The sequence below is a fragment of the Gekko japonicus genome, unplaced genomic scaffold, assembly GCF_001447785.1.
Source record: "Gekko japonicus isolate JY-2015 unplaced genomic scaffold, Gekko_japonicus_V1.1 scaffold128, whole genome shotgun sequence".
NCBI lineage: Eukaryota > Metazoa > Chordata > Lepidosauria > Squamata > Gekkonidae > Gekko > Gekko japonicus.
Window position 1 is genome coordinate 1,621,888 of NW_015173126.1, and position 14,487 is coordinate 1,636,374.

The window sequence follows — 14,487 nt, forward strand, 5'->3', positions numbered from 1 at the left end:
TTAAAATGGACTGCAGCCTGCGAGGGTTGCAGTTTTAAAAGCAAGCCTGGTGCAGGAAAAGGGAAAATTTAAGTCTTTTCCTTGTGATTTTTTCCCACTGAAAGGGACTACCTGCCAATCAGCTTTTGTGGTGGTGTAGTTGTAGGGTTACCAACTGTGGGTTGGGAAATACCTGAAGATTTGGGGGGTGGGAGCCCCTGGGAAGGGCAGGTTTTGGGGAGAGGAGGGACCTCAGCTGGGTAGAATGGCATAGGTTCCACCTTCCAAAGCAGCCATTCCCACAGGGGAACTGATCTCCGTCATCTGGAGATACACAAGCAAGTGTAATAGCGTGAAATACCCAAGACCCACCTAGAGGATGGCAACCCTATGTAGTTGTCCCTCTGTTGGATTAAGATTCGGTTTCAAATCCCCACTTTAGTGACTTTAGGATAATCACTCTCTTTCACCTAACCCACCTCACAGGGTTGTTGTGAAGGCCAAATGAGAGGGGGTAGACAGTCAGATCTCTTTGGAGGAAGAGCCGGATAAAATGATATAAAAGATAGCTTTCTGCTTGCTGGCGAAAATTTTACAAGTCAGTATACTGAGCAGCAGGTCTCTGAGGATATATATTTTAAATAGTGCTGCTGGTTTTGCCAGTTGTAGGCTAGGTTTTGTTCTGCATCAGTTTTATTCGTGGAGTTCAGCAAACTATACATTTTAAACAAAAATGTTCATTATGCAAATATTTACATTCTAAAGTAGTCCCAATGAAATCTTTAGAACGTGTGTCCTTTAGCCAAACAGTTACATCACGCCTAACAAAGTATGATTGGCATTAGACTGAAGCTTGACTGAACTAAGCTGTTGGATCAAGGCAGTGCTCTTTTGCAAGACCTTAGCTGGTATGCAGGTTAGTAACTATTAACAGAGAATCCAATCTGCTTTGGCATTTTATTTTAGTCAATAAACTATTACAGCAGCATAGAACAGGTATAGCGACAAAAGGTGCTTTTTCAGGAAAAGAAAAAAAACCAGCCTCCTGACAAGTTAATAATTGTTGATTGCTTTCCATCCTGTGAATATGTCAACCCCCTTTTTACACTTATCTGCAGCCATTACCAAATTCACTGGTCAATAGCTCAACCAGTCACACCCTTCTAACCCCATTGACTCCAATAGACTGTAGCTAGGATTGTTGATAGCTATATTTATGTCTTTATTAGATTCTGCTTTTCTTCCAAAACAGGGACTCAAGCAGAACTACAAAACTATAAATATAAAAGGGAATCAATCAGGGGGACAAAAAACTGAATTTCCAGCAACACCCATCACACCAAAAAGGCATGTGTTTGAAGCAGATGGTATGCTTGTACCCTCAGTGCCTATATTTTCAACAGCACAGTAAGGTATTCTTCAGCTGATGAATTCTTTATTGTCCAAGTCCTGTACTTACCCAGTTATTAGGTGGTGTGGTTCTCCCATTGATGTGTGCACAGTCATGCCAGATGTAATAATCTGTGTACTTTCCAGTCCGATTGCGGCTAAGCGGAAACCACTTGTGCTTGTCGCCAGTATGGTTGGGTATTAGATCCATTATCACTTTTAAACCTTACAAATCAAGATGTGCATAACAGCATGTCAAACACAGCACAAGGTATTTCCATGATGGCGATTACAATACTGGTCTATCTTAGAGGGTTCCCAAGGATTACTAAGTAAATCTTATGTGAAACGCACTGAGCACTTAGGAAAAATGCTGTAAACATGATTGCCTGAATAGCCCAGACTAACCTGATCTCGTCAGAACTCAGCTGCTAAGCAGGGTGAGCCCTGGTTAGTACTTGGATGGAAGTCCACTGAGGAAGTCCAGGGTTGCTACAAGGAGCCAAGCAATGGCAAACCACCTCTGAACATCTTTTGCCTTGAAAACTATACAGGGTTGCCATAAATTGGCTGCAACCTGATGGCAATGAATGGATGGATGGATTCCACTGTATTCCTAGGTAGAGTTAAACCGATCTAAGGCCACTGGCTTTAATAGATTTAAAAGGGTGTAACTCAGCTCACGACTGTCCAGTTTAAAAGGCCATGTGGATCAACAGTCCCAGTCCTTCATACAGATACAATGAACTTAGACTTGCCATCTAGTCATATCTTTATTTTCTGGCAACAAAACATTTTGGGTCAGATTCAAAGTAGCCTTTCAGAAGATTCTTCTGTTCATGCATGTATGGGCCTGTAATTTCCATGGATTTATGAGTGTCCTCAGGTGGCAAAATGTATTCAACTGACACTGAATACTGAAGCGGGCCATCCCACTGCCCAGGCATACAGCAGAGACTGCCAAGCACACAGCTCTGTCTGCAGGAGGTTGGAGGCCTTACCTACACAACCACCACATTCAATGTACAGACACCAGCTTCCACATCTCTTAGCAAATATGGTCCTATGTTAAACTATTTTGGGATTCTAATTATTAGAATGCTTAATCATGGAGATCTTCAGGCAGGTTGGTCTTGTTGGTTTTTAAGGTGTTCCTGGATTCGGATTTTCTACTGCAGACCAACATGGCTACCCACCTAAAAGACTGCTGGGACTCCCCCAGGGTGGAAACTAATTTTTTTTTTACTGTCTGCCTATCGTACTGATGGGCATTAAGCTAGTTTAAGAATTTTTAAAAAATCACAGCAGTATTTTTTAAAAAAATTCTTCTTAATATATACAAGCAAAAAACATAATCAAAGCTAACCTTTATCATGGATTGCTGCAACCAAGTTTTCAAAATCCTTCATCGTTCCAAACATAGGGTCTACATCTTGAAAATCTTCTATTCCATACCCAATGTCTTTTAAAGCAGATTTGTACAAAGATGTGATCCAAATTGTTTTGACATTTAGATATTGGATATGATCCAGCTTCTCTTGGATACCTGATCAGGGAAATAATTAAGACAGCAGCCTCCATCTATCATTTGAATTCTACACTCCCACTGTAAAGGTAGGGATTGTGCCAAAAAGCCTGGAGAAAAATCTCCAGGTATGGGGTGGGTGGGTAGGTGGGTAGATAGAGAGACAGACAGACAGTCAGACAGATGGGGGGCTTAATGGGATGTTATTCGTCCATGCTGTGAAAAGCTTCAGCTGCCCATTCCCATATATTGAGTCTCTATTGAAGGAACATGACATTTTCTCCAGGCCTGTTGGCAACCCCACATAAAGGTCAAGATACATATATGATTTCTATTCCTCCATTTTACTCACACAACAACCCAGTGAGGTAACTTAGGTTGTCAGAGATTAACTGGCCCAAGGCCACTTAATGACCTTTATTACTGAGTGGGTCTTCAAATCCAAGTCTCCCCAGTACTGGTTTAAAATTCTAAACATTATTCTACACAGGCACTTTAGCATCCCATTTAATAGGGAAATAAAAAGTTATTATGGTGAAGACTCAGAACTGCTCTTCTTCTCAACTCAGGCTACGATCACACATACAATTAGGCCCACCATAGGCGCAAATACCAGGCGGATTTAAAGGGTGCAATCAGACAACAACATCTGGGAAGTGCCCCGCACCCATTGGCAACCCATTTTGCTCCACCGCAGGAGCAGAGTAAAAAGACACTGGGGAAAATCCGGTAGTAAATGGGTTGCGATGGGCCACGGACAGACTTTCCCCTGTCTGATCGCTCCAGCGTGCTCTCATGGCTTCGGGATGGTCTGATCAGGCCATCCCGACTCCATGCCGTTGTTCCCCCCCCCCTTCGCTGTATGTGCATCATTGCAAACTCCATAGGGAGCCCTCAGTGCGGAGATGCGATCCATCGATTCCTTGTTTAAGTGCATCGAAAGCAAACAGCAAAACAAAAAAGAAAAGACTCACCCGTAGTTGCGTCTGATCACACAGTGGCAGGGTGTGCCCGCAGCTTCCAAGAACTGTGTGATCGCGCAACTGCGGGTCAAATTCCTCCGGAGGAAATAGCCTCGCTTCCCCCCCACACGTTATCTCGCGTGTGTGACCACACCCTCACTCAGGTGTTAGTAGGTCACAAGGGTACTTGCAGGTGGTTTCCATCTCTTATTTTTATTGTGTTATTTATTTGCTGATGAGACTCAAGGTGAATTACAGGACATAGAACAGTGCAAACAGCCCCAGCAATCAATGAATAGTGCAATAGGATAAGGATTACAGAATTACAGAACAGTGCAAAGTATCTAAGGCAAGGTATACTATAAACAGTTCAGAAAGTGGATTTTTCAAGGTATAAGACAATGCATTAAAGGTGGTGATATTTACAATAACCATTGCTGTGGACTGCAATCCTGTTCCACTATAAAAGTGCCCTCCTGGATTGTTCCATTCTACTACAGTTCTAATATATTTTATAAAATGCCCTCTTGGACTGTTTTGTACATTCTGGGGAATGATAGAAGTGTCGGAGCCTTCCTGACCTCCTCAGGCAGGCCCTTCCACAAGATGGGAGCCACCACTAAGAGTTTGTGTAAACTGCCAATCTCACCCATTGGAAAGGGGGCATCTCTATAAGGCTTTGCTTGGATGAGTGAAGCTGTCACAGAGGAGCAGAGTGGGAGAGGTGGGCCGGCAGCCACTAAGGCTTTGTAGGTGATAACAAGAACCTTAAATTGAACTCAGTAACTGATTGGTAACCAATGGAGTATCTGCATGCAGAGTGGCTGTGATGTCCATGTTTTGCCTGGTGCTCAATAATAACTGGACTTGCAGTGTTCTGCACCAAATGGAGTTTCCAAGTTGTCTGTAAGGGCAGAGCCATATTGAGTGCATTACAATAGTCTAGCCTTAAGCTAACCATAGAATGGATCCATGTGGTCAGATCAGCTCTGGCTAGGTAAGGCATCCATGCTAGATGAAGCTGGTAGGATGCCTTTTTCCCCAGCTGCATTAACTTTTTATTCCAGGATTAGTACTGGATGCAGTATAACACCTAGGCTCTTACATAAGTCAGCAAACATCAGCTGGATCCCATCAAAGGTGGGGAGCACAATATCTCCCAAGACCTCAGCCTTCCCAACCAGCCTGACCTCAACCACTTCAACTTGTTCACCCTTAACGCTTTGACCATAGTAGTTAGGCACAAGTTCAGGAACTCTACAGCATCATCAAGTGATTTGGATAAAGAAATATAGAGCTGGGTGTCATCAGCATATTGATGACAGCCTACTCCAGATCCATGAATAATTTCTCCTAAGGACTGAATGGCATGGGGGTTAAAATTGAGCCTTGAGGAATCCCACAGTGATGGCATTTGGTCTCCAGCACCAACCCTCTGAGATCTATCCACAAGGTACAATATAAACCAGTCCAAGGCAGAACCTTTAATCTCTATTTCTACCTCCAAACGCTTCAAAAAGATGGCGTGGTCCACAGAAAGATGGCGTCCACAGAAAGATGGCGTGGTCCAAGAGTATCTGACTGGATGAAGGTTAGGTACAATATAAACCAGTCCAAGGCAGAACCTTTAATCTCTATTTCTACCTCCAAACGCTTCAAAAAGATGTCGTGGTCCACAGAAAGATGGCATGTCCAAGAGTATCTGACTGGATGAAGGTTACCCAGCAAGTTTTCATGGGCAGACGAGGGATTCAAACCTAGGTCCTCCAGATCCCACTCCAACCACCACACCATGCTGGAGAAACAGGTGCTGCAGCAATGAAATGGTAGCAGCCTAGCTGGGGGGATAGGGCATAAGATTTTAGCTCTTAATCCAAGTAACCCTTCAGCAAAACAGGAGGAAAGAATAGAGATATCGTGATTGCTCAATGGATGCAAAACTGTTGTCTGAAAGGACTAATTTGGAAGGGTCAGTTTTGACTAAAAAGTAGACCTTTTTTAAAAAATGAAAAAAAAGTGTTTGTTAGGCATGTGAAACAATGTATCTTTCTAGGATTCATTCCAAAGAATCTTAGCTGGAAAAAATTTTAAGTGGCAGGGAAGTAAGACTAGTTTCTGAGCCAAAGTCCAACCTATTTTCTGCAAGGTGAACTTTGCATTTATGATTGCTTGTTTCCTCACTGTGGCCACTTCTTCTAGTTCCCAAACTACTCTGCCTTAACCAGAGCTATTTAACATTGCTCAAAAATTAACACAAGTGCAGCAGCTGCCTTAGCAACAGTTCCTCTTACCCAGTAGCCTCTGGGTCATTTAACTTTCCAGAAAATAGAAACATTTACCTATTTCTGCAAGCCTTAGGATGAATTGTCATCTAATCTTGTTTGAATAGTGGTGATGTATTATGTGGAATTTAATCTGGTTGTCTTTATTTTGTTTGTCTTTATTCTGTTATTTTATTGGATTAGCCCCGCAAATAGTTTCACTACAGTTACAAGCTCACAAAGATCTTCACTAGCTAACCCATCGTCACAGACGCAGCATTTGTTAGAGGCACACATTATATTAATCTAATTTAAAGGGCTCACAAAATGGCATTTCCAAGTCTATTGTTCTCAAGGACTTCTAATTTCCTGGGAGGTTCCTTGCTCTAGAATGTGACAGATGATCATTCTCTCTCATTCTCCAGAAGTAAAACATACTATTTTGAAAACATTCTCTATTAGGCAATGCAACTCAACTAATTTTTTTTCCATCTTGTTCTGTAACCTGCTTTGTAAAAACAGTCTTTCAAAGGTGAAGCCTAGGTAATTTAAATAAATATACTTAATGCTCTCTCCTGTATGATTCTGACAGAAGTTTGGACATACCCACCTTTAAGGTCTCCATTACCATCTTTGTCTGTGTCCTTATATGACCGAGGGTAGATCTGGTAAATGGGACTGGCTTGCCACCAGCCCAGGCACTTTGGGGACATGGCAATGATGGCAACTGTAGCTGCGACGAGGACCAGTGAAGATGCAATGATCAACCAAAAAAGGATCTCTCTGGTAATTCTGTAGCGTGCCTGAGTTGAGAACTGAAGGAGGACTTCCTTGGGCATGCCAGCATATGGCTGCACGGACAATTCTTGCATTTCTCCTGGTTCAACACCAAGCAGGCATGGTTTTGGCAACTTTTCTTGGCTAGCATTCTCAGCCTCCCTTTCATCCGTGTCGTCACTTTGAACAAAGCCATTGTTCTCCAAGCCTTCTTTCTCCCTCAGCTCAATAGAGACGGCCTTCGTTTCCTCATCAACCATTTTGACTCAGTTCAGTCTCGTCCCTCTCAGAAGACTCGCTGCAGCTGGGGAAGGATAGCAAGAATACCTTTGATCGGAGGAAGGAGGAAGAAGCATTCTTGATGTGTGGTTTATAAATAAACCTGACCAACCAGTCCAAAGTTTGACGCAGATTAAAAGAGTGAGGTACTCCCCCGCCTTGATACAAAGGGTTATTCTTCTCAGAGTGGCAAAATGTTACACACAAAAAAGCACACCAAAAGCAAACAGGAATAAAGATCTAGTTTTATTCCAGCTAAGATTTGGACTGGAGTAGAAAAATTATAATGTTTCAGGAATACAGAATGCATAAAGGACTGCACCTTATCTTCCTGGCAGGGCTCCTGTGCCTTTAACAGTTTGTTGATCTCGTTTGTATATTGGGGTTGCCAACTTTGGGGCTGAGAATAGGGATGGGCACAAACAAGCTCATGAACTAAAGTTCATAATGAATTTCGGGTGGTTCGTGGTTCATGAAGCAATGTTTGCAAACTGAAGAGCTGGCACGAACTTCCATGAATTTCAATGCAGGGCTTTCTGCTGCTCGTGAAAAACAGCTGAGTGGTGGGAAGCTCCCTGCCACTCAACTGTTTGGTTAACCCCCTGCTTTCTACTCACTGCCAAAAGCCATGGTGAGCAGAAAGCAGGGGGTGAAATGCCTCCCAGCCAAAATCACTGGGGAGCAGAAAGCAGTGGTTTAAATGGCTCTGAGCCATTTTCGCAGGGAGCTTTTTGTAGGGAGCAGAAAGCAGGGGTTTAAACTTTAAATGGCTCATGAACCAATACGAACCGGTTCAGTTCACAAACTGGCCTAACTGTTCATGGTTCGGTTCATGGTTTTGCCACAAACCACAAACGAAACCAAACCGCACCACAAAACCGTGGTTTGTACCATCCCTAGTGGAGCCTGGGAAAGGTGGGGTTTGGGGAGAGGAGAGACCTCAGTAGGATATACTGCCATAAATTGCTCCTTACAAAGCAGCCATTTTTCCAGGTGAAGTGATGCATCCATCTGGAGGTCAGTTGTAATCCTGGGAGATCTCCAAGCGCCACCTGGAGATTGGCAACCTTAGGGCTGCAGAACTGAATTTAGGGGTAAGCAAACTACAGTTTAAGGCCTCACAATACAAGGGGCTTCCAAATAAGCAAAAAAAGCAAAAGTACCCCCCATCCTGGCCCCTACCCACTCAGGCTCAGACTGACCCCATGGCTATTTTTATATTTTCAGTGTCATTCCTGTGAGAATAATAAAGCATGCTTTTTCTTTATGGTAGCTCTTAAATGAAATAGTTTATCACATTATGAGGTTTTAATGTGGGCCTGCATTGGCATCCAGCAGGCAAGGTTTCTCCCAGTGCTGCATGTCCTTGCTTAAAAAAAGATGTACTTGTTACTTTGCTCTGGTTAGACCTCACCTAGAGTATTGTGTTCAGTTTTGGGCACCACAATTTAAGAAGGATATAGACAAGCTGGATCGTGTCCAGAGGCAGGCAACTAAGATGGTGAGGGGTCTACAGACCAAGTCCTATGAAGAAAGGTTGAAGGGACTGGGTATGTTTAGCCTGGAGAGGAGATGACGGAGAGGTGATATGATAACCATCTTCAAGTAAACAAAGGGCTGTCATATACAGAACGGTACAGAGTTGTTTTCTGTTGCCCCAGAAGGTCAGACCAGAACCAATGGGTTGAAATTAAATCAAAAGAGGTTTTGGCTGAACATTGGGAAGAATGTCTTGACAGAGCATTTCCTCAGTGGAACAGGCTTCCTTGAGAGGTGGTGGGCTCTCCTTCTTTGGAGGTTTTCAAACAGAGGCTAGATGGCCATCTGACAGCAATGCTGATTCTGTGAACTCAGGCATATCATGAGAGGGAGGGCAGGAAGGGATGCATCAGCACTTATTTTTTGGTGGCTTTTCTTACATGCCCAGGGAAATGCTGGTCGCCACTTTGGGGTCAAGAAGCAATTTTTCTCCAGGTCAGTTTGGCTGGAGAGCCAGGAGGTTTTTTTGTCATCTTCTGCGTGTGGAACAGCGGTCACTGGGGGTGTGTGGGGAGGTATTTGTGAATAGCCTGCTCTGTGAAGGGGGTTGGACTAGAGGAACCTGGAGATCCCTTCCAACTCTTATGATCCTATGAATGCTCACAGTTATTAAAAACACAGGAGTCCTGACAGGAAAATGATAACAACAACTATTACTCAGTAATGGCTGTGAATCTTGAGTACCCACCCATCATTTTTCTTCAACTGCTTTCTTAAGAGTATTATCTTTTCCCTCCCTATGATCCTGATACAGCAAACAATTCCTTTATATGAAGAAGAAGACGAGAAGAAGAGTTTGGATTTATACCCTGCCCTTCACTTGGAGTCTCAGAGCGGCTTACAAACTCCTTTCCCTTCCCCTCCCCACAACAGACACCCTGTGAGGTGGGTGGGGCTGAGAGCACTCTGACACAAACTGCTCTTTTTTAAGGACAGCTGTGCCAGAGCTTGTGACTGACCCAAGGTCACATCAGCAGGTGCAAGTGGAGGAGTGGGGAATCAAACCCGGTTCTCCCAGATTAGAGTCCGCACACCTAACCCCTACACCAAACTGGCTCTCATGTGATTTGTGACCCACAAACCTGAAAGCAGCTTACCATCCACAGACAGGTGTTCCAAAAGGAACTAAAGAAATCTGCTTCTGCTGCTGCTTGGTACGGGCCACATTGCAGAGTGGTTGAACTGCATGTTCCTCCCCAAATGCAACAAAAATAAAACCACAGAGTTTCCAGTGATCCCTAAAAAGCTGTAACATCATTTCTGTTTCCCCCCGAGAAGTAACATCATGCCGTTGCCTTACAGCAATTTTAACATTTGTTTTCCGCCCAGCGGGCTATAAGAACCAGGGGCGGGAGATCCCTTGCTCCCAGCAGGAAGCTGGCAACCCTGGGGCTTGAAGCTCCTTCTCCCCATGGGCTGTTGTGATTCAGATCTGACACTGCACAGGTGGGATGTCTGACTAAAAGACACAGGAATGGATCCTACCCCTGTTACCACTCACTTGAGCAAGGTCTGAAGCCTTCCTCCAGCTTAAGGAACCCTCCTCCAGCACAAGTTAAGGGAAGGCTCCTTGGAGGAAGGTTGGATCCATGCCATTGTGCAGATCCCAGGCTCACCCTCTGTAGACTGTCATATATGGCCTGGCTCTCAACAGACAGAACATATAAAAGGAGTGCTCTGCTAACTACGCTAGCTTCCTGCTTGTTTCTGGATTCATTTTCAGATGCTGGTTTGGATCTCTGAAGCCCTGAATGGCTTGGCCCCAAGTCACTGAAGGACTGCCCCCACCCATGTCAACCTGCTCAACCTCAAGAGAGCCAGTTTGGTGTAGTGGTTAGGAGCACGGACTCTGATCTGGAAGAACTGGATTTGAGTTCCCACTTCTCCACATCCAGCTGCTGGTGTGACCTTGGGTCAGTTACAAGTTGTTTCAGAGCTGTTCTCTCGGGAGCAGTTCTCAAAAGAGCTCTCTCAGCCCCATCTACCTCACAGAGTGTCTGTTGTGGGGAGGGGAAGGAAATTGAAAGCTGCTCTGAGACGCCTTCAGGTAGTGAAGGGCTGGGTATAAATCCAATTTCCTCCTCCTGAATGTATGGACATTTGTATGGCAAGCTGCCCCATCTGAGATGAGTTTAGTGGGGACTTGGTGATGGAAAGTGCCATCGGGTTGCAGCTGACTTATGACAATCCCATAGGGTTTTTAAGACAAGAAATGAACAATGGTGGTTTGCCATTGCCTGCCTCTACAGAGCAACCCTGGACTTCCTTGGTGATCTTCCATCCAAGTACTAACCAGGACTGACCCTATTCATTTCTGAGATCTGACAAGACTGGGCTAGCCTGGGCTATTCAGATCAGGGCAGCAGGAACTTACAGGAGGTCCTTTCAGAAGCCAACATCACTAGGCTTTACATTTATTAGATCACTTACAAGTGGGGTCCACAAGGACTTGTAGGGGGCATTGCATTTTCACTATTTCCTATTTCCATTCCTTGAAAGCCCCTGTAACTTCTTCCCTTTTCCTGCTTCCTTCTCTCCTTTCCATCCACCATCCAACCTACCTTTCTTCTGTTCCCTGTCTTCATCTTTCCCTCCTTCCCTCCCGCTAGCTGAGTAACCCCGGGAAAAACTCTGTGCCCTTCCAGCTCAGTTGTGCTATGCTGGCCACCAAGCTGGGGCCAGTTGTGTGCGGGGGAAGCTGCAAGGGCTTGTAGAGGGCATCTCATTTTCCCCTCTATCTCCTTCTCCACAGTATTTCCTTTTCCCCCTCTTCCTGGTAACCCCCATATCCTCACCTTTCCATGCTTCTTTTTCCCACCCACCAACCAGAATTTTATCTGCTCCCCATCTTCTGCTCTATATTATTTATTTACTTAATTTATATCCCACCTTTCTGCCCAATGAGGACCCAAAGCAGCTTACAGCATTCTCTTCTCTATTTTATTCTCATAAGAACACTATGAGGTAGGCTAGGCTGAGAATGTATAACTGGTCCAGGTGTCACCCAGGGGAGCTTCTGTGGTAGAATAAGGAATCGAACTTAGTTCTCTCAGATCCTAATCCAAAATTCTAACCACTATAGTATACTGGCTATCATGGGGTGGCTGTCCTTGAATAGTAGCAAGCTGCCAGGCATGGCCCTTATGAGTTCTCTCTCTAAGGCCCGAGCAGCTCTGGAAAGGCCCATCCATTCACCTTTTACTGGCAGAAACAAGCAGCTCTGGAAAGGGCCCTGCCCCATCCATTCACCTTTTACTGGCAGAAACCAAGGTAGGGAAGCTAGCAATACTGTTGTGGTGGCCTAGCAATTGCCACTGAAGGCATTCATTTCTTAAAGTTACATGTACCGCTTCTACTATTTTGGGGTTTTTAACCACTCCCCCCCTTTTTTAAAGATTTCATATTTCTCTGAAAATCTGGGGCTTTTTTCAGATTTGTAGAAAGACCTGTATTGAGTGTCCATGACCCCAGTCTCTGGATTTAAGTATCCACATCTTTGGCCCTGTTGATGATTTAAGCATAGACTATGGAAGCCCCCTCCTGAAAAAGGTTAGGCTGGCATTCCCTCCTCAGTCCTCCTGGAGTACTCAAAATTTTTGTTCCAGAAGGCGTTTTAAGTTATTTCTATTATGACTATCTCTATGCTTCAGAACATATGATTGTTTTATTGCTCTTTAATTTGACTACTACTTTTAGGAATTCTTTGACTTGACTGTACTTGATGATGCAACTTACTGCATTTAGGCTGCTGTTTTTAGAATTTGATTTTGAAATTGTATTTTTATGTCATTCTACTAATTTTTCTTTTGATTGTGAACAACTTTGGGTGCCTCAAATGAACAGAAATAGACTTATACACATGAACTCAATATAGTTAATTTTTCTTTAAGTAACACCGAAACTATAGGGAAACCTGCTTACACAGGAGGGGTGTGTGTGAGTATAATATACAACAAACGTTCATATGGTGTTCTGGAGTTAAATTCACCCTTCTGCTTCTACCTTTGAAGTTGGGATCTCTAAGGACTGGTTCATACATGCGTGTGGTGGTGGTAGAATGTCGTAGAATGGACTGCACCATTTCAGTCTGCAGTTGGATTCCATGTTTCAATGTTTTTTGGTATATAAATTCCATGTAACTAGCCCACAAAAGAGAAATGTTCCATATCCCCTCTTTATGCACTATGCTGATTTTCTGTTCCCAGTGGGGGATTTTTTTTTTACACAGACAAACATTCTCATCATATTTTTATCCTGCCCTTCTCTTCTGAAAAGCCCTCCTTCATTTCACCTTCACAACAACTCTGTGAGGGAAGCTGGTCTGAGTGAGGGTGACTGGCCCAAGGGTTTCATGACTGATTGGGCATTTGAACATGGATCTCCCAAATCCTAGTCTGTTGCTCTAATCTCTGTACCACATTGGTTACCAAAGTGATCCGCTTAGCAACCCCTTCAATGGGTGCAGTCCCTGAACATGTGAAGCTGCCTTACACTGAGTCAGAACATTGTACAAGATGGGGATGGGCAATTTCAGCTGATCCCCATCTTTCCACTGAAATCTACTGTGCAACATCCCACACCATCCCTTAGGGTTCCTGACACATAACAGTCACCTTGGACTTGGGAAAGTTGAGATTAAAAAATATTTAACTATTTGAAACCATTTTTTAAAAATGTCCTAGAATCCACTTGCTTACCAAGGCGAAAAGCCTTCCATGATTTCACATACAGGCTCTCTTGAGGGATTAAAGAAGTGGTTACGTTCTACAATATAAAACAGGACATATTTAATGGGTAATATAAGCAACAAAGTGTTGCTGACACCTTAAAGACTAATTTATCATGGTATAATTTTTTGTGGGCCAAAACCATTGTTGTCAAATTCATGAACAATTTAGTTTGGGGTAAATGTCAAGGTGTTGACTGAAGTCTCATACGACCTGAGATTCTCATACCTGGACTGCTTCACTCCATATGCATTTATGCACCTCTCTGGATTGGGTCAACTAACATTACTGGCAGTCGCTTATCACCACCAAGCTAAATCTACAAACATAAGAAACAGGGCCTTTTCTGGGGTCGCCCCTAATTTGTGGAATCGGCTCTCTATAGGTAAGTAGCGACATTTAGTTTCCATAAAGATTGTAAGACCTTAGTAAGCTTTTAATCATGCAAGAGAATTGTGTAGTGTTTATGGCAGGAATGGCATAATTTTTTTAAGTATTGGTGTTTACTTGTCACTTGGTTCTGTACTGTATTTTTATTGTGTGATCCACCTTGGGCACAAGGAAAGGCAGGATACAAATCCTCAAATGCATTTTTAGAAAAGAAGTGTTATGATTAATGTTAACTTGCAAATAGTGACTCCACCCTGGTTCTTCTGCCAGGAAAAATGCTCTTGACAATAATTCAGCAGCTTGTTGTATCTTGCCCTTTGACATTTTCGGGAAGAGACTTAATTCTTCTCCTTATCAGATAATAACCCACCTCTGTAGTTGTCAGGAAAAATTACAAATTAACCAGAAAACACTATATGGTACTTGCACTCATACGGCTTATGCAAACAAGAACAACACAGTTGCAACCAGATTTCAGTTAAACACTTCTCTGTCTCATCTAGGGCATTTTCAACCCACCGTTTCCCCAAGAAACTCAGGGAACAGGATAGGGTTCTCTTTTTCCTAGGCTGAGAGAATGTGACTGTCTCAAGGGCAGCATCAAAGTGCATGGTAGTGTGGGGATTTGAACCTGGGTTTCCAAGATTTCCCCCCCCCCC

General features: G+C 43.6%; 1 protein-coding gene across 1 annotated transcript in view; it reads right to left on the reverse strand.

Moving 5' to 3' along the window:
- Positions 1 to 7,153, reverse strand: part of SLC3A1 (solute carrier family 3 (amino acid transporter heavy chain), member 1) — a 27,511-nt gene extending 20,358 nt beyond the window's left edge. The window contains exons 1-3 of the mRNA XM_015422007.1: positions 6,727 to 7,153; positions 2,735 to 2,914; positions 1,439 to 1,593 (exon numbers count right to left, since the gene is read on the reverse strand). Of these exons, the coding sequence (XP_015277493.1) occupies positions 1,439 to 1,593; positions 2,735 to 2,914; positions 6,727 to 7,153 (762 nt within the window). The remainder of the gene's footprint in view (positions 1 to 1,438; positions 1,594 to 2,734; positions 2,915 to 6,726) is intronic.
- Positions 7,154 to 14,487: the final 7,334 nt, after the last annotated feature.